The sequence below is a fragment of the Scyliorhinus canicula genome, chromosome 7 (assembly GCF_902713615.1).
Source record: "Scyliorhinus canicula chromosome 7, sScyCan1.1, whole genome shotgun sequence".
NCBI classification, from domain to species: Eukaryota; Metazoa; Chordata; class Chondrichthyes; order Carcharhiniformes; family Scyliorhinidae; genus Scyliorhinus; species Scyliorhinus canicula.
In genome coordinates this window covers 45470874-45498080 of record NC_052152.1, presented here as the reverse complement: position 1 = coordinate 45498080, position 27207 = coordinate 45470874, and the positions used below count along the sequence as shown (strand labels likewise).

Genomic DNA, 27207 nt, shown 5'->3' with positions numbered 1-27207 from the left:
ACTTATGGTAAGCAGGAAAAACACATAATACAATAGGAGGGAACAGAGTTAAATCAGAGATCCTGTGGTGGATTAAGTTGACCTAAGTAGGGTGGAGTCAGGTTGGAGCAATGACAAATTGTTGTCCGATTTCGGATAGCCACTTAAATTGAGGAAAATATTCTTACTCATCCACAAATTTATAAAGTAATGTTTACTCTCACTTCAAATTTTAAGCTGGATAAAAGATTTTTAAACACCTGAAACCACACAAGTACTTTGCACTTATGAAAAAGTCTGACTAAAGGTCGGGAGCATAGCTAGTTCATGTCCACTGTTAAATTAATGACTCTGAGGAAATAACATTATTTTAAACTCAAAGTAATTTCCTCTTGATTTCATTTTGCGGGACAAATGTTTTTTTTTCTTTAGGTGCAATCCTAAATGATTTTCATAAATTTACAAACAGCAACCCCCCCTTCACAACTATTGAATCTTGGATTCAGATTCTTTACGTTTTCTCCATCTAGAAAAGAAAGAAAATACTGTTTACAGTGATCAGGTTTTTTTGACCCATCTATTTTTTGATTTAGACTGAAAACTCATTTCCAAAACTATAGATTTCCAACTATCATTTATTAGTTCTAAATGTATGTCTTGTTACATGTAAAGGATGCTAGATAAGTGCAATTTCTTAATTTTTGATCTTGCTTGATATTTACTTTTAAATCTGTTATACCATATTTGCTCACCAATTCCACCAACCACACTCGGAAATTTCAGCAGTATCTTGCAGAGCCATTCTAAACTTCCTTCCATGAATCATGCAACTACAGTAGCGTTTCTAGAGGCCAAGGCAATTATTTTCTTTACCAGTGGACTTCTAAAATTGTAAGCTAACTGCAAGATGGCCAGTGCGTGGTTCAGGATAATGCCAATAGCATGGGTTTAATTCCTGTTCCAGCAAAGATAGACGTGGGACCTGTCTTCTGGCCTGGAGTGTGAAAGGCAATGACTAACCATCACTGACAAAATAAATGCCAAGAAAATGGCTCAGGGTAAAGCGTCAGCTGACAATGAGCCAAGGATTAGTTTCCTGAAAGAGCACACGTGACTTGACATTTCCTGCAGTCTCTTGTATGTAACCAGCTGAGCCAGAATCCTTTGTTCCCAGAAGCGGCATACTTTCTTCTGGTTTCACCTATATCGAGTTGTTAAAACCAATGGAAGTTCTCAAGTGACATTTGACTGCATACAAAACAGTCTAGCCAGGAGGTTTGTAAAGAGAAATAAATAATTCATCAATTGGAGTAAAAGAACAAATTAATCCAATCAAGAGTCAACTCTCAATGTTTGAACTTAGTTTTCTTCCAAACGGCCGGCTGGAGTGCAAAAGTTGTTGAACTTACATACTCTGTGTGGATGTGCAGCCGCTACAATTTAAACTTCTGAATAAGGTGGAGTTCAATCTAACCTTGAAGTTCAGATTTCATATTCTAATTCCAGGACAATGAACTGGGATTCAACAGGATTACCCCACTGTCAATTTCCATGCACACCCACACTAAGAATTGCAAACACACACCTGTAGTTGGCATGTAACATTCCCCAAACAGTATATTGGGACTGAAGCCCATTCATATGATCATGCCTTTTGTATTACATCTATACAAAAATATTTTCCAATAAATGAAGGGATTGCTGAGTTAAGGATATCAATGCAGGTGTGCTACCTTTATGGAATTAATGGAAACTTGAAAATACAAATGGTCAAACAAAATATTAATGGCATTACATACTTCCGATGAGGAACAAACAATAACAGCAGCATAACTTGCTTGCAAAAATAACAAAGTTAATTATAACCAGCATCATGGGACCTGCTAATTACCTCACTGGAAGCAGGTACTTGTTTATAGCAAATTTGAATTTCAAGAATTTTACAGAACAGGAGACTATTTAACTCAACTTGTGTTGGGTTTAATGAAAGTTATCTACTTTATCACTGCCTTATAGTAACTCCAAGGTGTCATACCACAATCCACAGGAAAGTAGGTTTTTCTAGGAACATGCAGTGACCATTGAATTGGGGAGAATCTAATATCTTTCTGCATTAAAAGTATGGCATTTAGTGGAAAATGTAAATAGATTTCCAGCATTCCTTTCTTTTTAAAGGAATCAATTTTTAAGAAAGGATGCCAATTAGGTGAATAACAATATAATTATTGTTAAATTTTCAAAATCAACAGAACATAAACCCACTATTAGTGTTATGTAGGCTTACATCAGAGATGTTATAATCCATAATTTGTCAAAATATCAGCCACTTTCAGAAAAATATTGCAAATTAGGCAACGGGCAAATTAAAGTTGTGAAATTGCAGTTCTGTTACTATAGTTCAGGACAAAATCAAGTCAATGCGGCAAGTGCTGGTTTATTAAAGAAAGCCAGTATGGATTAATCAAAGGAAAAAATCAGGTTTCACTAACTTGGGAGTGTTTTTGAGGTGGTACTGAGAAGGTTGACAAGGGCAAAGTTATTGACATGGTGTACATGGATTTTCAAAAGGCATTTGATGGGTGTCGCACAACAGACTAGAATAAAATTCTAGCTCATGAAGTAATGGGGCTGGTTTAGCACAGAGGGCTAAACAGCTGGCTTGTAATGGAGACCAATGCCAGCAGCGCGGGTTCAATTCCCGTACCGACCTCCTCAAACTGGCACCGGAATGTGGCGACTCGGGGCTTTTCACAGTAACTTCATTGAAGCCTACTTGTGACAATAAGCGATTATTATTATTAAATGGGGAAATAGGCACTTGGATAAGAAATTGGCTGAGTGATGAGAAACAATGTAATAAATGGTTGTTTTTCAGTTTGGAGAAAGGTTTATAGTGGAGTGCCCCAGGGTTCAGTGCTGGGACCCTTGCTCTTCCTGATATATATTAATGACCGAGACTGTGGTGTTCCCAAGAGATCCCGTGGGGTCTTGACAGGGTAGATGTGGAGAGGCTCTTTCCTCTTGTGGAAAATTAAGGTGTCATTGTTTAAAAATAAGGGGCTGCCTTTTAACAGAGGCAGCAAAATCTTTTCACTCAGTGGGATGTCTCTCTTTGGAACTCTCCTCTTGAAAAAGGTGATGGAAGTAGCCTTTGACTATTTTTAAGGCCGAAACGGATAGATTTGTGGTAAGGAGGTGACAGGTTATCGGCCGATTAGAGGTTACTATCAAATCAGCCACGATTTTAGCCAGGCTCGAGTGGACGAATGGCCAACTCTTGCTCCTTGTTTGTATGTTAGGGGCATGATTTCAAAATTTGCAGATGATACGAACAGTGTCAACTGTGGTGATAACAGATTTGAACTTCAAAAGGACATAGACATTTTGGTGGACTGCGCAAACAAGTGACAGATGAAGTTCAATACAGAAATGTGAGGCGATTCATTTTGGCAGAAAGAATATGGAAAGAGATTGTAAAATAAAGGGAGAAACTCTAAAGGAGGTTCAGTAACAGAGGATCCTCTCTGTATATGTACACAGGTCAATGAGGATGGCAGGGTAAAGAGAAATTAATAAAGAATACAATATCTATGGCATTATTAATAGAATAATTGAGTACAAGAGTACTTGTATAAGACACTAGCTAGGCCTCACATTTGGGTCCTGTTCTGGGCACCATATGTGAGGAAAGCACTGGAAAGAGTATAGAGGAGATTCACAAGAATGATTCCAGGGATAAAGAATTGGAGCTATGAGGATAGATTGGAGATTGGTCTGTTTTACTTGGGAGAAAAAGCGGAGAGAAGACTTGATGGAGGCATTCAAGGTCCTGAGGGGTATGGACAGAGTAAATAGTGAGTAACTGTTTCCACTCGAGAGCATCAAGAACTAGTGGGTGGCATAGTGATACAGTGGTTAGCACTGTTGCCTCACAGCTCTAGGGACCCGGGCTGGTTTAGCTCACTCAGCTAAATCGCTGGCTTTTAAAGCAGACCAAGCAGGCCAGCAGCACGGTTCGATTCCCGTACCAGCCTCCCCGGACAGGCGCCGGAATGTGGCGACTACGGGCTTTTCACACTAACTTCATTGAAGCCTACTCGTGACAATAAGCGATTTTCATTTCATTTCAATTCTGGCTCGGGTGACTGTCTGTGTGGCGTCTGCACATTCCCCCGTGTCTGCATGGGTTTCCTCTGGGTGCTCCGGTTTCCTCCCATAGTCCAAAGATGTGCAGGTTAGGTGGATTGGCTATGCTAAATTGCCACTTAGTGTTCCAAAATGTTAGGTGGGGTTACTGGGATAGGCTGGAGGTGTGAGCTTAATTAGGGTGCTCTTTCCAAGGACCGGTGCAGACTTGATGGGCTGAATGGTCCCCTTCTGCACTGTAGGGATTCTATGATTCTAGAGGCAGAGATTCAAAATAATTGACAAAAAGGGTAAAAGTGACGAGAGGGAAAAAGCGTCACCCAGAGGGTGGCTGGAGGCTGGAATGAACTTCTCATAAAAGGTGGTGGAGACAGATCTGATTGAGGTATTCAAAAGGTAATTGGGATACTATCTGAAAAGATAGAATTTGCAAAATGCTGCACTTATAACATCTCTTGTATGAATGGCCTGGTTCTGATTTTAAGGTCACGTAGTCCTAGATGCCCCCATGTTTCCATCTACGTTATCTATTCTTTTTGAAAACTTAAAACCTCAGTACACTACTTTCAAGATCAATATTTCCTGTGGTGCAGTACCAACCTCCAATTTAAATACAGATTGATTTCTTGGACAAACGTCTGACAGAAACCAACCACCTAATAAAAATCATTTTTGAATAAAAATATATATATTTTAAATAAAATAACAATGCTGCAAACTCCAACACAATACAAACTACCTCCAACTCATCTTCAGTCCACCCCCTCCCCTCAATAAAGACAACACCCCTACCACTCCCCAGCAGCTGATGGTAACCAGTCCCTGAAAAAGGAGATAAAAGGCTACAATCTCACATAGAACCCTTCCACCAACCTGCTCATGGTATACTTGACCTCAAGGTACAAAATTTCCAGAAGGTCCCTGAGCCAGGCCTAGGCACACCTGTTACCTCCACCCAAGCAGAAGGTGCCTCTGGGCTATTAGCAAGGCAAAGGCTAAAACACCTACCTTTGTCCGCATCTGAAGTGCTGGCGAGTGAGCAACTCAGTGGTCACCGACGGGCATGCCTCGCGCTGAACACCCAAAATCACCGACAGTGTCAAAAAAGGAGACGCAGAAACTAACAAGCTTGGAGCAAGACCAAAACATGTATGCGTGATTTGCCGACTCCCTAGAGCACTGCTCAAACCTATCCTCCACCCCCAAGAACCCACTCTTGCGCATCCTGGTCAAGTGCGCCCTGTGGACCACCTTAAATTGGATCAGGCTTAAATCTAGCACATGAGTAGGTGAAGTCGACCCTGTGAAAGGCCTCATTCCACCCACCCTCTTCTCCCCCCCCCCCCTCCCAAAAGCTAAACCCAGCTCTCCCTCCCATTTCTTCTTTACTTTTTCCAACAAAGCCTGCTCCATCAACAACATCTGCCCATAAATATCCAAAATCGTACCCTCCCCCAACTTGGCCATGGACAGGGCCTTGTCCAAAAGTGACGGCGACAGTACCAAGGGAGATGAAGGAAGCTTCTTACTTAGAAAGTCATCCACCTGAAAACGTTCCTAGCTTCAAGAGGCACAAATCGATGGTTCCTATAAATTGGAGCCAACAATGACATGGAGTTCAGTTTAAAATACTGTCTAAACTGATTCCAAATCCTTAACATGGCTATCCCTTTGCAGAAATGTCCTATGTACCCCAGGGATCTTATCAGCCCAAACAAGTGGATACCAATTTAAAGACTTGGGAAGACAGACTGGGAGACAATGGAACAAAAACAAAAACCGTGGGAGAATATTCATCTTCACCATCTGTACCCTTCCCGCTAATGACAGAGGGAGGTGCCCCACCTTTTCAAGTTGGCCTTCACCCCATCCACCAGACTAGCAAAGTTACATTTATGGAGGGAGTGAGGCCCAATCATGGGCTACCCAGATTCCCAGATAACGGAAGCTAGTCCTGGCCGGACAAAACGGCAATCTTCCCAGATCAATTTCCTTTCCCCAGGGGATTCACCGGAAAATATTCACTTTTACTCAGATTTAGTTTGTAGCCAGAAAAGGATTTGTACCCAGAAAAGGAGCCAAAACTCCTGAGCTATTTCATTATCTCCTCCATAGTGGAGAGAGGGTTCATGATAGTGACACTCCATGCTCTCTCCCTCATGCTCTATACCCCTCCATCTGGTGAACTCCCTCAAAGCAATGGCTAGCAGATCAATTGCTCAGGCAAACAAAAGCGGGGACAATGGACATTTCCGCCTTGTATTCCTATTTAGATGAAAATAACCCAAGCTCAGGGCATTAGTTCGCTCGTGGTGGGTGCCCTGTACAAAAACCTAATCCATGATATAATTTTTGGCCCAAAGCCAAACCTTCCAAGGATTTCAGAGAGGCACCCCACTCAACCCTATCAAACACTTTCTCAGCGTCCATTGAAATGATCACCTCTGGCTCAGGCCCCCAAGGAGGGTGACAACAAAACGTTTAACAATCCCCTAACGTTGGTTGACAGCTGCATGCCCTGAACAAACCCAGTTTGCTCCTCCGATATCATCCCAGAAAGGCAAGGTTCCAAACGTGTTGCCAACACTTGTGTCAGCGTTTAACGTTGCTACAACTCACATTTCATGGGATCCTTGCCCTTCTTCAGGATCAAGGAAATTGATGCCTGCGACAATTGGCCAGCAACACCCCAGGACACGGAATCATTAAGCATATCCAGCAGAAGTGGGACCAGCTGACCTGCAAACTGTAAAATTCAATAGGGAATCCATCCAGTCCCGGTGCTTTGCCAGCCTGCATTAACCTAATCCAGTTCATAACCTCCTCCGTCCATATCAACGCCTCCAACTGCTGCCTTCTCGCCTGCTCCACAACCAGTCAGGTCAACCCACCCAAAAATTGCATTATTGATGATTGCTCCTCTGGTGGCTCTGACATTTATAGCCCTCAGTAGAAGGCCTCGAATAACTCATTAACTGTCTAGGGTGGAAACCAACCTGCCACTTGAGTCCATGATCTGCACTATCACCCGGGAGGCAGCCTGTAATCTCAACTGGTGTGCTAACAGACGGCTGGCCTTCTTCCCATACTTATCCAAAGATCCCCCTCGAGTGTTACAGCTGGCTCACCGCCTTGCCCGTTGACAACTCAAATTCTGTCAGCAATTTCTTTCTGCTCGTCAATAACTCCGGTGTCAGGGCAATCGCGTACTGCCGGTCCACCTCAAGAACTAAATCCATCAGCCTCTGCCTTTCCATCCTTCCAGATTTATCCCTATGTGCCTTTTACGAGATTATCTCCCCACAATGACCACCTTTCCCAGAGCAGGGAAGGTAAGACCACCTCATTTCTGTTAAACTCCCCATACTCCCCAATGGCCGAGGATATACGCTCACAAAATCTCCTATTCCAGAGTAATGCAATGTCCAATCTCCACGGGAGTCGCTGAGAGCAGCCCGGCTCGAACATCAGATCACAAAATGCCGAACATGATCAGAGATAAGGATCACCAAGTATCCCTCAGCCCAGGGAGAAAAGAGACCTATCCACCACAAAGAAATTAATCCAGGAGTAGGCCCGATGGACGTGATGAAAAAAAAGCAAACTTCTTATCCCTCAGAAACCTAAATCTCCACGGGTTTGCCCGCTCCCATCTATTCCGTGAACACCAACTCCTTTGCTACCCCTGATGTATTCAGAGACTTAGGACTCAACCTGTGGCAACTCTGGGCCCACCCAAGATGGCCACCAAGCCCCCTGTTAAGCAAGCACAAAAACTAAGAAACCATCAGTTGTCAACATTCTCTGCCCCCCCCCCCCAGCCTGCAAACTAAATAAACAACCAAAAGAAAGCCCCCCCCCCCCCTCCTCTATACCCAATCCCAAACAAAACAGAAACAAAAAAATCTGTTTGTTACCTTAAAAACAGTATCAAGCTGCAGATATGCTCCCTTCTTCACTGCTTGCAGGGTAACCCCCATTAAGGATAAGAAATCAAAGACAACTAAACAATATACCAGCCATCAGCCCCCCATCCATACCAAGCTTTAATACAGAACATAGAGGAAAATAAACATCCAACCCCCTTCCCCAAATAACTGTCAGTACAGTATACAAAACCCCCAAATCACCCAGAAAAAAAACACCCACCAAAGCCCCATAACTCCCACACAGTTCAAAAATCCCACAGTAAATACATACAGATGAACAAGCATCTAACTTTTAGTCTTAGTCCTTGAGCACTTTGGTTCACCCCCAGTCCATGTTTCTTGATGAGCTCATTTGCATCCTCCAGTGCAAAGTAATAACCTCTTTCCTTGAAGGTCACCAGACGACGAGCCGGGTACACAACACCAAATCTTATTGCTCTTGTACAGCGCACACCTTTGCATCAGCTCTGCCCCAACGTCCTGGTATATTCTGATGACATGGCCTTCTCATCTACAGTCTCAATGATCTTTTGCTCACCTCAGGACCCATTCCTAGTCCAGGTATCTATGAAACCTTACTATGATGGCCGTGGTGGCTTCCCAGATCTAGGTTCCTGCGTCAGCGAACGATTGGCTCGGTCCAGTTCAGGAGGGGACGGCAAAGCCCCTCTGCCACCAACTTTCCAAACATCTTAGACATGTAGTTCATAGAGTTTGAGTTCTCTACCTCTGGTAGCCCCACGATTCTTAGTTTTGCCGTCTGGAGTGGTTCTCCAGATCGTTAACCTTGGCCTTCAACACTTTACGTTCTTCAGCCAGCAACATCATCTCTGTCTCCAGGAAGGCAATCTGATCACTATTATCTGAGAGCGCCACCTCCACCTTCTGTAGTGCTGCACCTTGTGCCTCTAAACGCTAGTCCATCTTCTCCAAAGCCTCCTCCATTGCCTTTTGTAAACTGTAGATATTCAAGAATGGCCGATCTTGGTGGGATTGGAAACATTGAACTAAATGCTTAAATTGCAGACTTGACCCATGTACAAGTGGAAGTGGTCCTCCTAATCATACAAAATTCAACATATACATCAAAAGCAACAGAAAAACCCACTGAGCACATACTGAAACTTGCCCTTCGAGTATTCAAAATCACCCAGCCTATTCAATCGCCAGCATTTTGACTGCCACAAGTCTTTGACTCTATTATGTTGATTAGTAAGCTAATCCAAAAATGTGAGGCATCATTTTCAAAATTGGTTCCAGATTCACTTTAAATATTAGTTCACTCTACCCACATCTTTTAGTATTTTATATGCTGCTCCAGTACCATCCTTCCAAATTTGGGTTTGTCAAATTTTCGTCACAACTCGGGCAAATAATTTGGCACATTACAACATCTAACTAATTTCTACACCTATTTCGGCTGTGGAATTTGTTGCCTGAGCAGCACGACTGAAAAGGTTTGTTTCCAAATGTATTTGAACAAATAAATTATTTGCCATCGTCATAAATCATCCCCGTGACACATCTTGTTGTACTATGCACCCAATACATCCATGTTTCTTTTGAAGCGTGGCAGCCAAACTGTACATAGTGTAAGCCTGGTCTGATCTGTAAATATTTTAGAACTATTTATATCTGTAAATATTTTAGAACTATTGCTCCACATTTCCTCAACTTAATGTTGATGTTTATTGCCAGGTGCTGACGGTACATTTATGCCATTTGGATTCCTTTGGTTCTAAACCCATAATCAAAAATAATCCATAATTCCAAGAAAATGTGAAAAAGGAGAATAAAAATATTTTTTTTATAAAAAGTGATTCCAAATCAACTCGAATCTAATCTTTTATACATCATTAAGGGTGTCAAGTCTTTCTCTGTTGAAGAAATTGATTGCTTTTGATTGAATCAGAGCTCCGTTATCTATGGAGTTAGTCTAAAATGGATCTCTTTTGGACATTTAAGAGACTACTTCCATGAAAATCAAGCACCAGCAGCCACTTTATCACAATGATTAACAAAATAAAAGGTTTCATGTTTTACTGTCTGGACACCATGGTTAGGAAAGCTGTGAATCAAAGCAGATGCCAAACAGTCTTGGAGTAAAGCATAGCCAAGTTCCAAAGAATTTGGCCCTCTTTTTGGGCTTACTGGAGATAATGGGCCAAGATTCCTATTCCTGGAGCAAGAATCTGTGGAGCACTGTGATTTTCTTAAGGGTTGGAATAAGTCAGGATGAAAAACAGAGGAGTTACACAGCCACTATGCAACCTCAGCACTTTTCTGGTATCATTCGGGGGGGGGGGGGGGGGGGGGGGGGGGATTACATTTAATATGCATTGGCCAGATCCCCAATTAGAAGTTACTGTGAGAAATCATTTTATGTTGACCATCCGTTCATTGAGAAACAGGGGAGGAAACCGTACAAACTGCCCTACCATTGGCTGTCATGTTATCTTTCGCCTTGTTCCTATAGTTTGAAATGCTCTGCACAAATACTTCTGCCCCTTCTTGTTTCTGTAAGTCCCTTCTTAGCCACCTCTTTAACCAAGTCTTAATATGTAACCCATCTCGCGTGTAATTATTTTTCCCACAGTACCCTTCACCATATTTTTGCAGAGATTTGAGGCTACATAAACACAAGTTGATGGTTAATGGGTTGATGCATGTCTGCAAAGTTTGATGGCAACTTCAAAGAAACTTGTTGTTCTGAACGGTGTTTAAAATAACTATTTAAACTTTCCTCTATTTCTCTAGTTGAATTAGTTGTCGGTCTCGGATTTGTATTTTGGCAGGAACTCAAAACTAGGAATAGGGGTACCTCCTTTCAGTAACAACAATAATGGTGCTAAGAGATACAATGAGCAGGGCCACAGAAAATTGGTCAGTGAGTATCAAATATTACAACAATACATCAATATTCTTTGATGTTGATGAGGCAGTTAATGGTAAAAGATCCAAAGGAAACAGAATGCAAAATCAAGGCAACATATTACTTGAATCAATCAGAAAGGGGAATAAACATTACATTGTGGATACTCTTTCACAATAAGAAACTTTACAGTTTCACATAAAATGTTATGTTTGGTACTGCAATGATCTTCTCAGAAACAATCAGCAGATTTTAGAAACACAAGAACAGCAGTAAGCCAATCAGTCCCTCAAGCATGTTCCACCATCCAATTACATACTCATTCATCTGTATTTCATATCCACCCACCTTGGTTACATATCCCTTATTACTCCTTCCTAATAAAATTCTATAAATCTCAATTCTGAAATTTTCAATTAGCCTAACCACAACAATGTTTTGGGGAGAGAGTTTGAGTTCCACTACATTATGGGTGAAGAAGTTCCTTTCTGACTTGATCCCCAGGTGGTCTAGCAATAATTTTGTTCTGGACTCCAGCAGAGAAACAGTTTATTTATTTATACTTCTTTAAATCACTTGAAATACCTTAGATTGTTTGTCCCTTAATCTCCAAAGAGGATGAATACAAACTTAGTCTTTGCTGCACCTCCTCTAAAGCCAATATATGTTTTGAGGTGCTGTGGCCATAATTGAACTTAGCACTGAACTCCAGATGCAGTCTAATCAGAGCTTTATACAATTGCTTCCATCACATTGTATTTCAGTCACCTTGAAATAAAGGCTAACACACCATTGTTAATTACTTTTTGTACCTGCTCTTTAGCTTCAGCAATTTCTTGACATGGGCCCCTACATCTATTCATTCTGCGCTATTTAGAAAATACTTCAATCCATCTGAGATTCAAAATGGATGACCTCACACTTTAAAGTTTAAAGACAACAGGTGACTACAGCACAGTAGTCAAAGGAATACCACATCATCAAAAAAATCATAGGATCAGATGGGAAACTATTTGCACTGTTCGATACCTACGAACATATGAACATGCAAAAAGCTACAAGATAGAAATAGAACACTTTACACATGCAGTCCATAATGGTGTTTTACCCACTGCACGAGTGAATACTGTAGTGCTATCTCACTCTCTAGACAAGTAACTTTAAAAAAGAACCCAAAATCTCAGTTATTACTGAAAGAATGAAGTCACAAGATTCCATGGTTTAAAGGAATAGAATTTTAACCATACAAGTATCAAACAAAGTAAACACCATCTTAGGTACCCACCAGGATCAACACAAGTTAAATGTGAACAGGCAAATTGTGGTCAATTAAAAACTATAAATTACACATTAAATGGCAAATGCCACCAAGACAGATCTTACAAATTGGCTCAGTAGTCCACTCAGCATACATATCCTTCAAAGCTTTGCCTTTCTTACAAAGAATTTCAGCTCCACTTATTCTAGGATTTAGTCTGATCCCCAGTCGAGAGCAGCACACAGCTAATGCAAGTTTCATGGTCAAAGTCTACATCAAATATGGCAAACATCTGCAGAACCTCCTCGACTCTGCTTATGATTGTCTGGGTGGTATAGATCCTTCAATGGTATCTTCAAGTAACAGAAACAGCCATAATATATTTGCCTACTCTAAGCTTCCAAATCTAGCCTCCATCTTCTTCATCCTGCCCAGAGGTTTGGTTTCCAAACTCAGTTTCAGTTTCTTTAAAAACTGGAAGTTTGTTTCCTTTCAGTTTCCCATTTCAATTTGGTTCTGTCTCAAAAAACCCAAGAGCTTTGAAATCACGGATTCCGTCACAATGGTTCTAATCATATTTATCCAAATAGTTCCCATATCCCATCAATGTATTTTCCTGCATGCACCTACCCACTCCAATTTTGTGTGCTTACAAAGTTTCTGGACAACCATCTTGCAATCACTCCTGGATATCTTCATACAGATTTAACTAAAGAGTGCAGTCTATTTTTTTGCAGCAACGGCTGGCCATAATGGGCAGAATTCTCACATAATGTAAAAATGTGAGAAATATTGTTCAATTACTAGAGCATTAAATTCATAAGGACACAAGAACTAGGAATAGGAGTAGGCCATCTGGCCCTTCGAGCCTGCTCCGCCATTCAATGAGATCATGGCTGATCTTTTGTGGACTCAGCTCCACTTTCCCATCCGAACACCATAATCCGTTATCCTTTATTCTTCAAAAATCTACCCATCTGGGGCTGGTTTAGCACGGGGCTAAAGAGCTGGATTTTAAAACAGACCAGGGCAGGCCAGCAGCATGGTTCAATTCCCTTACCAGCCTCCCCGAACAGGCGCCGGAATGTGGCGACTAGGGGCTTTTCACAGTAACTTCATCTCCTACTTGTGATAACAAGCGATTTTTATTTCATTATCTTTATCTTGAAAACATTTAATGAAGGAGCCTCAACTGCTTCACTGGACAGGGAATTGCATAGATTCACAACCCTTTGGTGAAGCCGTTCCTCCTAAAAACTCAGTCCTAAATCTACTTCCCCTTATTTTGAGGCTATCCCCCTAGTTCTACTTTCACCCGCCAGTGGAAACAATCTCCCCGCATCTATCCTATATATTCCCTTCATAATTTTATATGTTTCTATAAGACCCTCCCCCCCCGCATCCTTCTAAATTCCAACGAGTACAGTCCCAGTCTACTCAACCTCTCCTCGTAATCCAACACCGTCAACTCTGGGATTAACCTAGTCAATCTCCACTGCATACCCTCCAGCGCCAGTGCGTCTTTTCTCAGGTAAGGAGACCAAAACTGAACACAATACTCCAGGTGTGGCCTCACTAACACCTTATACAGTTGCAGCATAACCTCCATAGTCTTCACTCTAGCAATGAAGGACAAAACTCCATTATCCTTCTAAATCATCTGTTGAACCTGTAAACCAACTTTTTGTGACTCATTCACTAGGACACCCGGGTCCCACTGCACAGCAACATGTTTCAATATTTTATCATTTAAATAATAATCCCTTTTCCTGTTATTCCTACCAAAATGGATAACCTCACATTTGTCAACATTGCATTCCATCTACCAGACCCTAGCCCATTCACTTAACCTATCCAAATCCCCCTGCAGACTTCCAGTATCCTCTGCACTTTTTGCTTTACTATTCATCTTAATGTCGTCTGCAAATTTGGAAACATTGCACTTGGTCCCCAACTCCAAATCATCTATGTAAATTGTGAACAATTGTGGGCCCAACACTGATCCCCAAGCGACACCACTAGCTACTGATTGCCGACCAGAGAAACACCCATTAATCCCCATTCTTTGCTTTCTATTAATTAACAAATCCTCTATCCATGCTACTACTTTACCCTTAAACCATGTATCCTTATCTTATGCAGCAACCTTTTGTGTGGCACCTTGTCAAAAGCTTTCTGGAAATCTAGTTATACCATATCCACTGGTAATGGCCTCAAAAAATTCCACTAAATTAGTTAGGCATGGCCTGCCCTTTATGAACCCATGCTGCGTCTGTCCAATGGGACAATTTCCATCCAGATGCCTCGCTATTTCTTCCTTGATGATAGATTCCAGCATCTTCCCGACGACTGAAGTTAAGCTAACTGGCCTATAATTACCCTCTTTCTGCCTAAATCCTTTTTTAAACAATGGTGTCACCTTTGCTAATTTCCAGTCCACCGAGACCACCAGAGTCTAGTGAATTTTGGTATATTATCACTAGTGCATTTGCAATTTCCCTAGCCATCTCTTTTGGTCCCCTGGGATGCTTTCCATCAGGGCCAGGAGACCAGTCTACCTTTAGCCCCATTAGCTTGCACATCACTATCGCCTTAGTGAAAACAATCGTCTCAAGTTCCTCATCTTTCATAGCCTCGTTTCCATCAGTCACTGGCATGTTATTTGTGTTTTCCACAGTGAAGACCGACCCAAAAAACTTGTTCAGTTCCTCAGCCATTTCCTCATGTCCTCTAAAGGACCAATATTTACCTTAGCCACTCTTTGTTTTGTATATTTGTAGAAACCGTTACTATCTGTTTTTGTATTGAGTAAATTTACTCTCAATCTATCTTACTCTTCATAGCTTTTTTAGTAGCTTTCTGTTGCTAAAGATTCTTCCCCCTAAAGATTTCCCAATCCTCTAGTCTCCCACTAACCTTTGCCACTTTGTATGCTTTTTCCTTCAATTTGGTACTCTCCCTTATTCCCTTAGATATCCACGGTCAATTTTCAATCTTTCTACGGTCCTTCCTTTTTGTTGGTATAAACGTTTGCTGAGCACTGAAAAATCGCTTTGAAGGTTCTCCATTGTTCCTCAACTGTTTAATCATAAAGTCTTCGCTCCCAGTCTACCATTGTAATCTTCTTTGTTTAAGCACAATTTACTAGTGTTTGATTTTACCTTCTCACCCTCCATTTGTATTTTAAATTCCACCATATTGTGATCGCTCCTTCCGAGAGGATCCCTAACTATGAGATCATTAATCAACCCGGTCTCATTACACAGGGGCAGATCTAGGATCGCATGTTCCCTCGAAGGTTCCACTACATACTGTTCCGAAGAAACTACCGCGGATACATTCTATAAACTCCTCCTCAAGGCTGCCTTTACAGACCTGGTTAAACCAATCAACATGTAGATTAAAATCCCCCATGGTAATTGCTGTACCATTTCTACATGCATCAGTTATTTCTTTGTTTATTGCTCGCCCCACCGTAATGTTACTATTTGGTGGCCTATAGACCAATCCTATCAGTAACTTTTTCGCCTTACTATTCCTGATTTCGACCCAAATGGATTCAACCTTATCCTCCATAGCACCGATGTCATCCTCACTACTGCCCAGATGTCATCCTTAAATAACAGAGCTACACCACCTCCCTTACCATCCACTTTGTCCTTCCAAATAGTTTCATACCCTTGGATATTTAACTCCCAGTCGTGACCATCCTTTAACCATGTTTCAGTAATGGCCACTAATCATTGTCATTCACGATGATTTACGCCACCAACTCATTTACCTTATTCCGAATACTACGAGCATTCAGGTAAAGTACCATTATGTTTACTTTTATACCGCCGTTTTGAATCTTAACACCTCTATCAGTAACCTTTCCCACGTTAATTGTCCTTTTAACTTTTCCCCTAATTTTCCTTATCGTTGAACCCACATCTTCATGTAATAACCTGCAACTTTGCTTTCCATTTATGTTTTTACTTCACGTTTTATTCCTTTTCGTATTACTGGGCCTATTCACAGAACTCTCCTCAGTCACTGTGCCTTTACTGTGGCCCTTTTTGATTTTTGACTATGGCTTCTCTGCCTTACACTTCCCCCTTACTGTCTTTTGTTTCTGTCCCCGTTTTACTTCCCTCCGACTTTCTGCATCGGTTCCTACCCCCTCCCGCCACATTAATTTAAACCCTCCTCACCATCCCCAACAGCACGAGTAAACCACCCACCCCCCCCCCCCCCCCCCCCCCCCCCAGGGGTTCTACAGAATTCAACTTCTTGACTTTTATTGAAACCTTGTTTCATTTGTTTGTAATATTTCAACTAATAATAATTCTTGATATTTAAATTTTACGTTATAAGCAAAGGAAAATTTTAATGAACTCAAAAATTCGATTTATCATTTTGCAAGAACGGAGTAGAATGCTACTGGGTACCCAAAAGGTAGTAGGGTTGCTCAACGCTATTTGTTTTTCGCTATTCAAATCAATTACTGTCCAAATACCATCACCACAAGATAACAAATTTAATTATTGTTGAAGTATTTTATCTTTCAGCCCCATCCACCCTTTTACTATATTCAGTTTACACCAACCCAACTGCAAGAATTACTATTACAAATGGTCACAAGAATGACCCAGGGTCCATAGACTAGGGTAGTATTTCCCTTGAGAACAGAAGATTCAGGAATGATATAATTGAGGCGTATATGATTAAAAGAGTTCATAGAGGAAAAACTATCTATCCTACGTCTTCTGGTATCGAAATCCAGAACAATGGAGCTTAATTTGAGGTAAGCCATTCAGAGTGATGTCAGGAACCATTTGTTCAAAGTACAAAGGGGTACTGCAAATCTGGAACTCTCTCCCAATTGTTGAGGCTAGGTTGCAGTTCAAGATTTCTGTTAGTCAATGTTATTACGGGGAAAAAAACTTGATTATAGCGCTACCAGTCTCAAAATGCTTTACAGCCAATGAAGTATTTTTGACATGTAATCACTCTTGTATTGTCAGATACACAGCATTCAATCTGAATGTAACAAATTCCTATAAACAGCAATGTGTTAATGCCTAGATAATCTGTTTTGTGATGCTGAGGGACAAATATTGACCGAGGAACAAATGGAGTCAATAATAGTGGAACAGGTTTGAGGGGCTAAGTGGCCTAAAATTTTCACTTCAAATTAAAGCACCAGAGTTGCATGTAGGTAAATAATAATAATAATATTTATTGTAGTAAGCAGACTTACATTAACAATGCAATGAACTTACTGTGAAAAACCCCTAGTCGCCACATTCCGGCACCTGTTTGGGTACACAGAGGGAGAATTCAGAATGTCCAAATTACCTAATAACACGTCTTTCGGGACTTGTAGGAGGAAACCGGAGCACCCTGAGGAAACCCACGCAGACACGGGGGGCGAACGTGCAGACTCAATCTGGGAATCGAACCATGGACCCTGGCGCTGTGAAGCCATGGTGCTAACCACTATGCTACCGTGCGGCCCCACATGTAGGAAACTATAGACTAGTTAGTTTAACCTTTGTTGTTGGGAAATTGTTAGAATCCATTTGTTGTAGTATATCGGGACTTCCAGAAGGCATTTGATAAGGTGCCACACAAAAGGTTAATAAATATAAGGCAAGATCACATGGGATTAGGGATAATTTATTAGCTTGGATTGAAGACTGGCTAACTGACAGAAAGCACAGAGTTGGGAAAATGGGTCATTTTCTGGTTGGCAAGATGTAGCTTGTGGGATGACAAAGGGATCGGTCCTTCGGCCACAACTATTTACAATCTACATTAATGAGTTGGATGCAGAGATAGAAGGTACCAAAGATTACGCCAAAATAGGTGGAGTAGTAAGTTGCAATGGCGGAAATTTTTTTTTACAAAAGGATATGAGTAGGATAGGTGAGTGGGCCAAAATTTGGCAGATGGAGTTTAACATGGATAAGTGTGAAGTTATCCATATTGGGCTTGGAAAAATAGAACGGCAACTTATCTAAATTAAGAGAAACTTCAAAGTGTTTTGATACAGAGGGATCGGAGTGTCCTCATGCATGAATCACAGGAACCTAGTATGCAGGTACAGCAGGTAATAAGGAAATCAAATAGAATTATAGCATTTAAGGCTAAAGGAATAGAGTATAGATGTAGGGAGGTGTTGCTGCAACTTTACAAGGCATTGGTGAGAATGCACCTGGAGTACAGTACAGTTTTGGTCCCCTTACTTGACGGATGTAGTTGCATTGGAGGCAATTCAGAGGTGGTTCATCAGATTGATTCCAGAGAAGAGGGGTTTGTCATAAGAAGATAGATTGAGCAGTATTGACTTATACTCTCCAGAGTTGGGAAGAATGAGTGGAGTTCTAATTGAGGTATACAAGATAATAAACGGTATTGACAAAGTAGACGTAGAGTGGATATGGGGCAATCTCGAAAGGGGAGATCATGGTTTTAGGATAAGGGATAGCAGATTTAAAACAGAGATGAGGAGAAATTACTTCTCTGAGGGTTGTGAATCTGAAGAATTCATTACCCCAGAGTGCCGTGGATGCCAGGACATTGAGTAAATTTGAGATAAATCGATTTCTAATTAGTAATGGGTTACAGAGAAGGGAAAGGGTTATTACATCAGCAATGATTGTATTGAATGGCAGAGGGGCTGAATTTCCTAACACTGCTCAGAGTTCATATTTTCTTATACTCATCATCATGCCAGTCAAGTCACAGCCAAGATCATACCCTATCATTTATAAGTAACTCAAAATACTTCTGTGATGCAACCAAGTGAATTTAAATTTTCAAGATCTAGGTCTCACAACTCTGTAAAATTTACAATTCCAATGTTTTGGGTTATAGCCTCACTACTAAATGCCAGTACTGTAATCAGGGAGTACTCGTATGTGAAGTTACCAATTACTTTCCACATCCAATAAATGTACAACTGAAGAGAGGAGCTTGCCATTGTGATCAGCACACTGCAATACTGAAGTCAAAGTCATGTTGGACTTGAAACGTTAGCTTTGTTTCTCTCTCCACAGATGCTGCCAGGCCTGTTGAGTTTTTCCAGCACTTTTTTAAAATTCTAACTGAAATGCACTGAATATTTTGGTGACCTTTTTAATGCCAAGGACAAATATACCGTCCAACATTCAAGCAGATGGCTTGAATTTCACTGTCCTTTTTAAAAAATTGTTAAGTAGTCATGGAGCCAAAACGTACAATAAATTACCAATAACAGGGAAATGCTAGATGGAAACTAGATATGACGAGTATAAGGCGAAAACAACCTCTTATAAATGTAACACAATTGAAACACGTTTGAATAGTCCCAATACACACTTTACACCTTCTGCATAATGTGCTTAAAACTGAATTCTGAATATACATAGATGAAAAAAAATTTAATTTACAACACAATTCTTTTTAAAACTGAATTTGCTAATTAAATTGAACAATGTCAGTGTCATCGGATGGAACATTTTCTACTTTAGCAGGCAGTTATAGGTTAGTTAAATCTGGATAGATATACAATGGCAGTTCTCTTTCCAGTACTGCAACAGTAGTTCAAACCAACAGTTAAGAGTTTATTCCCACGCCATGTAATAACATGGCCAAGTGAAGGGTAACTTTGTAAAATGAAGTTCAAACTTTTCATATTAAATGCATTTAGTGCATATCTATTGCTCGAACTATTGCACTTAATTTTGGTGAAAATTCTCCAAAAAAAATCTTGATATTTTAAATACAAAGATGAAACATGATAGTTGTTTTACATGCCTAAATGTCAAAAAACTGAACATAAGCCAAAGGATTCAAATCACACTCTCATATACAAGCTGCATTCTGATTTTACGAGTATATACAGGGACAGCAGATGGTCAAGAGCAATGTAGGCCCACTAAAAGCTGAAAATGGAGATATTGTCATTGATATGGTAGACATGTTGAACAATTTACCTCATTATTTACAGTTGGAAAAGGAGTAATGTGCCAGAAGTCCCCCCCCCCCCCACCCCCCCAAGAAAGTAGCTGATAGAGGACAGGGACGTAATAACCTAATTAACGTAATCAGTAACTAGGAAATGAATAATAATCTTTATTATTGTCACAAGTAGGCTTGCACTAACACTGCAATGGAGTTACTGTAAAAAGCCCCCAGCCGCCACATTCCAGCACCTGTCGGGCACACAGAATTCAGAATGTCTAATTCACCTAACAGCACGTCTTTCAGGACTTGTGGGGTGAAACCTGAGCACCGGGTGGAAACCCATGCAGACACAGGGAGAACATGCAAACTCTGCACAGACAGTGACCCAAGCGGGAATCGAAGCTGGGACCCAGGTGCCGTGAAGCAACAGTGCTAACGCTGTGCTACCGTGCCACCCGTAAACGAATGGAACTAAAGAGTGGCAAATTCCAGGACCTGATGATTTCCATCCGAGGGCATATAATGAAATCTACACTGCACAAAAAAATGATCACTTTAACGTTGCTTCTCTGACAGATTTTACGTTAAAATAAAAGTTGTCACATGATCTACATTAAGCCATATGCAGCCCATCATTTGAATGGAATGAAAAAATATTTTAGTCAGGCCTCCTTTCATTGCTCCTTCCAATTAAACTGGCATTACATATATAAAAGAATGTGATAAAGCTTAGTAAACGTGTACCTTCCTGTTGATATCAGTTTAAGTCCAATGTATATGCAGCCTAGACAATTTTTGTGTACCAGTAAGGTTTTTTCCTGTTCTTTTGATCTTCACTTGAAGATGCACATGCTAGGTTAAGGTTCCATGATGCCACCACTCTTTGACCACATCATCCAAGTGACTTTGAAATAACGAACACTGACTAACGGCCAACTAGTTCACCACAGAGGAAGGACATCACCTGATCTTGTCACCCAATATCTAGAAACATGCACCTTTTAGTATGAGCCACTCAACAAGTCAAAAGTGGAAATCCTGACTACTTTTTTTCTGTTTCCGAGACCAGAAGCACTGATGCCAATTGGAATGTCCAATTGCTGCCTCAACATAATGGAAATAAATTACCATTCATCATCTTAAAAAAATTAAATATCAATCGAAACAGATTAGTAAGCCAAATGCTTCAAACAGAAGTGTGTCGACAGGGGTCCCACTAATGTGAAATTTTACTAATTCTCATAACAAGTGATAAGTAGATGCAACAGAATGAACAACTGAAAGAAAAACAAACAAAGTAAAACTAGTATTTAAAGATTTCTACAAGGCCAGGAAATAGCGAATGAAGTATTAGGTGCTAACAATCAGCAGACGTGACTACCAGTTAACTGCTATTGTTGGACAATTAAAGTAGAATTTAGAAACATTAGAAATTACTCGTGGATTTCTCTTAAGTATTAAGAATTTCTACTCTCCCTGTTCTCTCTCCACCCCGCTACTGCTGCCACTCTTCAACTTTCTCCTCTTCTGTTGCTAGGGTACCATCAGCCATTTAAAAATCAAAAGTGGTCCAGTATTGCAGTTGGTTTTCCATTGATACACAATAGGATGCAAGCTGCATTTAATGGCCATAATGTTACCTTGGCAATTCCTAGTTTCTGCTGAGTTGTTTCAAAGGCAAAGCACGCGTCCCAAGTTAAAAAAGGAGAAAAAGTGGAGGAAAAGAGGACACATCACCTTGTCGATCCTGCAACATTCACCCAAGTGGTAGAAATGATAATTTGCTGGCTGCCATAAGGCAATCAAATGTTTAGGACACTGATAATTATTCATATCAGATTTGTTACTTGATCTTCAATGGAGGCAAAAGATGATAACCAAGTCTATAATGCTATCCTAATTCAGCAACCACATACAAACCCTTACAACTGAGAGAGGTAGGAAAACGAAGGTAGGAAAACAAACAGTAGCAGAAAGCCTGGTCAACTACCCCTTCCAACTTGGCAGCATTGAAGTCAACAGTAGCACATTAACTACTGTCTCAGCCAAGGTTAATTAACTAGTAGAGACTATGGATCAAACTTTCAAACTCCTTGGCTGATTCTCAATCGAAGGCCATGTGGAAACTTTAGCTAATAAACCACGCAATGACCTTCTTCTGAGAATTAGAAGAGGTGTACGCTCAGCAGGGCCCTTTGTGCTGAAAATACCAAACTGTATTGTCGCTCCACCACTATCCCACATTCCCGCACCCTAATAAGCATTTGAAGAAATAAAATGAAGTTCAAGGAGGTTCGTGAAATTAACCAATTAAATATGAATTCATAAATTAATTTTTCACAACTAAATACCCTCACAATGTTACAGTATGCCAACTTACCCAATATGTTTTTGGCAGTTTGGAACACAGTTTCTTGGGAATTTTTAATTTCTAACAGTTTTTGAAAGAATTTGAGAATAATTTATTAAAACCATGCAAAATGGATTTGTAATCTCCATTTGTAGAAGTATGAATGGAGGTTAGACTCCAGGCCTCTCATGAAAAGATGAATATTGCTAAACAGTACAAACTGTGGAAAATTCTAAATTTCCAACTTTAAAGATCGAATCTTGATGGAACTTTCATACTCCATCTCCCAAAAAGTTCTGTGTTCATATTCATTATTGATGGCGACAAGTTTAGGGGTTGCATATCTCCAGCAGGGATGTCATAGTACTACTATTCATTCATCACTTCAGTTAGTCATCATTCACTTTTACCCAATTGTTTAAGGAGTGAAATATTTGTAAATTGTAGAAAATTGAAGTAAGCTAGATCCTGCATGTATATTACCACATAAATCTACTTGCATATTTAAAAATATACTGTACTTTTGGAACCAAGAATACTCCCCATAATAAAGTTTTAGATCATTAAAAATATAACTTATCTAGTTGCCAGAACCAGCATTCGTCAAGAATGATAAACATTACTACAGCTTAAAAAGTATATCATGTTTGAGTATGTCAAATTCAAATGATAGGTGTTAAAAATCCAAATGACACACCATTACAACATGCCAAATTCCTAACCCTACCACACCTCTATAATTAACCTGGTGGACACGCAGATACAAGAAAGGTTGGAGATAGGGCATCACAAAGAATTAAGTCAATATCTACTGATTATAAAATAAAGTTATTCTAATATCTGCATCATTGAAAAAAATCCCTCACTAACTCATCGAGAATGAGAAATATTAAAGTGAAATTAATGTTAATAAGTGATCACTAAGTTAAAAGAAACATGAATCTTTAAATGCATGTCTAAGCAGATTAAAGTTTTCTGTCTTTTTCGATTTTGAGTGGTTTGTGAAAAGGAATCCTTATGGCCATAAGCAGTAGATCAGGCGAATCATTTCCAGTCTGGTCTATATTCTTTAATATTAACACAGGATGTTAATTAACACTGTAGCTTATGAAATCGATTATTCGCTCGATTAATAACGTTTTCGGGGTGGGGGAAGATTCTAAATAAAGAAAATGATTTGGATAAAATGTACTTACTGCTGACTTTCATGCTCCCAAAAGCAGACGGCTGCTGCACAGGTTTGCAGCTCTCAGCAAAAGACGTTGTCCTGGGTCGACCACTCATGATTACTTTAAAGCGACATCTAATTTTTCAAACATATATATATTTTTTAAAAAGACACTTTTGTATTCCTTTATATTCTCTCCCCTCTCCTAATTTTAATCCTGTTCACCTGGTTTCATCGCGCAAATTTCTCCCAAATTAGTTGCGTTTTTAAAAAAAATATTTTTATAATAATCGCCAGAAATAAATCTGAAATTATTTCCGAGCTCTACATTGATCTTGACTGAGCTCAATGCAGGATGGTGGTGGTGGTGATGATGATGGTGGTGGTAGTGGTGGTTCCTGCCATGGCGGCTCCTTCAGTTCAATTCAATCCTGAGGTAATTTTTTTTCTTTTTAATTTCCCGACTTATTTTTTCAGACCTTAAAAGCCCATTCGCGTCTCTTTTCACAGACGCTAAAAAATTAAAACGGTTTCTGAAGGAAACCCCGTGTTTTTACCCCAATTAAAACGGTTAAAACCCCTCCCTAATTCACTCGGCTGTCTTTGTACTATTTTTTTTGCCTATCTCTTTCTCCCTCTTACTGCAGCTGTAACCTCCTGGTCAATCTAACTTGATGCCGGGGCGTCCGGTCTGACGTTAGAACGGGACCATTCGCAGAACGCGTCGGAGACGTCGGCGTCGCCTGGAGCGGTACGTGACCAATCGACGAGGGGGGGGCGTTGCTTTAAAGTGCTCATCAAGTTCGGTTGACCGGCAGTGACAGGGAAACTGGCCGACAAGCCTCGGCTTGCCCTTCCCCCTCTTCGTTTGTCTTCGCCAGCCAGTGAAATCGCACCATTCGTTGCAAGGAGCGGTGACGGAAAGGCACGAGCTCCGCGAAGTGCCAGTGACGTTAACCAATCGGAATCCGAGGAAATCCAATCCGCCCCGACGACGAGCGTTTCCGGTGATCGAATAGTGTGTTGGGTAGCAGACAGCGACCTCTAGGCTTGGAGGAGCTGAATGGCGCCGCGACTTAATCCACAGGTGCAACCTGCATCTCGTCGAGGATGATTTATCAGTGTAAGAAAGGTATTAAAAGTCAGAACTAGAATGGCAAGAAAGGAGAGGCGAGTGACACAGCCAAAATCTGATTTACAAAATGCAACATCTGAATATGTGTAACTGCACCACTGAACTGTGCAGTCGTGGTAAACCTGTGGCACACCAGAAAGCTGTATCATGGTACACACCTTTATTAAAAAGTCTGATAATGAACCTCTGTCAGTGATTGGGATGGACCGTGTCCTCTGTTGAAGTTAACCAGAAATGCCTGGTGATTACTGAGCTATTCCACCAGTCATAAATTAAATGCAGCTGAGTTGCTGGACAAAATGTACTTGGCCCAATAGTCGACGACTGTTGATTTCCAAGTAACTTATTAGCTGAAGATCTGATTGTGATGGAACTGCAGAATTGGCCTTGCCGCAAACTGAACATAAAACTAGTTACAAAAGTATTTTCACATTTGTAACATTTATTATTTCATATTAGGTCTTGCATTGAGCAAACATTTTGGGCACCATATATCCATAGTGACATTACTGGCACCTATAGGTTATTTGATAAGAAAATGGTGGACGCTAGGTAGTATTTGAAAAATAAATTTAGAAGTGTTTGCCAAAAGAGCAATCAATTTTCTGAGATTGAGGTACAGCACAGGCAGTTGATGTTACAAAAATAGCAGGTCTTGTCATGAGATTAAAGGTGAGGTTTAAATTTCAACTGAGTCAAACAAATCACCAATAGCAAACTTCTTCAGGTTCACTTTTAATCAAAAGCTCAATGACCCACTTATGTTCTTGTAGGGGGTGAAAAAGCATTAGCAACATAAGTCTGAAGTTTCTGGCAGAAGCCAAACGGGATGCTTAAGATCTTTCTGATATTGAGCTGAAGAAAATCATGGTTTATAGAGAACAGTTGTAAGTTTGAGGCTGGTGATAAAATTATATGGTTGGGTGTCATCAGTGTACATCTTTATGGTGTATATGATTTGCATGTAGAGGAGGAATAGAAAGGGGCTAATAATAGCTACTTGGAATATATTGAAATTACAATTTGGAGACCAAGTTCAAAGTTTTTATAGGAGCATAGGACAGAAGTGGGTAATTTAGCATCTCAAGCCAGTTCCTATTGCAGGAGATTGACGGAATGAAACCAGGAAAGAGTGAAATTGTAGAGGTATATAATAGAAGAGACAGATGGAAGGCTCGGCTGTGCCAAAGGTTGGTTCCATTGTGTAGTAATCCACGGGAGGCAGGAGTTCCGTCACCACACCAATATTTATTTACAATAACGATATTACAGGAGCAGCTACAAACAGTGCTGCTAGCAGTCCAGTCAACTTAAGACTGCTCACAATGCCTACACAGGTGATTATATGGGCCCCCTCAATGAGCTATCATTGAGGGAGCTCATACTCCAATTGGCCAACCAATAAAGCCAATTGGAGTTCATTACCCCCCCCCCCCCCCCCCCCCAAGGTCCGAGGAATTCCTGCCAGCTGGCATTCCTCTGAGCTTCTTCCTGCTCCTCATGTCTGGGTCTGTCACCTCGGTGTCGTCCGCCGGGCCGTTCTCCGAAGTGGGCGGGGTGTACCTTATAGGTGCCCGCCTTTTCCTTGACGACCTCCTTGGAAGTTGTTCTTCCTCCTCCTCGGGGAGAGGTGTCGCGGCAGCCTCGTCGAGTGTGTCCATCTCCGACTCTGATGACTGGATGACGGGGTCTGGAGAAATTGCTCGGGGCTGGGGTGTGGGTATCCTTCCCGTCTGGGCTATCCCAGCTTGAGGCGGTCCTGCTTCGCCTGCCTCCAGGTGTGGTTCCGCTGCCCTTATTTGGTCTAGGTGTTTCTTCAGCACCTTACCTCCTATTGCAACCTCATAGGATATGGGCCCTGTTTGGGACTCTACCGTACCTTTGACCCACGTTGGTCCATTCCCATAATTCTTGACCCAAACCGGTGCCCCCACCTGGAAATGTCTCTGCTGCCGACTATTATCATGCCCCCTGCATTGGGCCTCCTGTTGTTTCTCCACTTTCCCCGTTAAATTTGGGAAAAGGAGACTCAGCCTCGTTCGCAGCCGCCTTCCCATTAAGCGTTCAGCTGGCGGTATGTCCGTTGTGGAATGCGGTGTGGTCCTGTAATCAAACAGCCAGCGGGAGAGCTTTGTGTCTATTGACGCTGCCGGCTGCTTCTTGAGTCCCGCTTTAAGTGTCTGGACCGCTCTCTCTGCCAGGCCGTTGGTCGCTGGATGGTAAGGGGCCGTTTTGATGTGACGGACTCCGTTTTCCTTCAGGAATTTTCCAAATTCCCCACTTGTGAATGCCGTTCCGTTGTCCGACACCAATACCTCCGGAAGTCCATGTGTTGCAAACGAGGCCCTGAGCTTTTCAATTGTTGATGCTGTGCTTGCCGTGTTTACCCGGTGGACGTCCAACCATTTGGAGTGGGCGTCCACTATCACCAAAAACAT

General features: G+C 41.1%; 1 protein-coding gene across 2 annotated transcripts in view; it reads right to left on the bottom strand.

Moving 5' to 3' along the window:
• The window catches only part of gsk3ba (glycogen synthase kinase 3 beta, genome duplicate a), a 175538-nt gene extending 151187 nt beyond the window's left edge, over positions 1–24351 (bottom strand). Inside the window, exon 1 of one of the 2 annotated variants that reach the window (XM_038801907.1) lies at positions 23663–24351. In XM_038801907.1, the coding sequence (XP_038657835.1) occupies positions 23663–23750 (88 nt within the window). In that variant the 5' untranslated portion in view covers positions 23751–24351. The remainder of the gene's footprint in view (positions 1–23662) is intronic. The other variant, XM_038801908.1, reaches the window with a different exon arrangement.
• Between the last annotated feature and the right edge of the window lie 2856 nt (positions 24352–27207).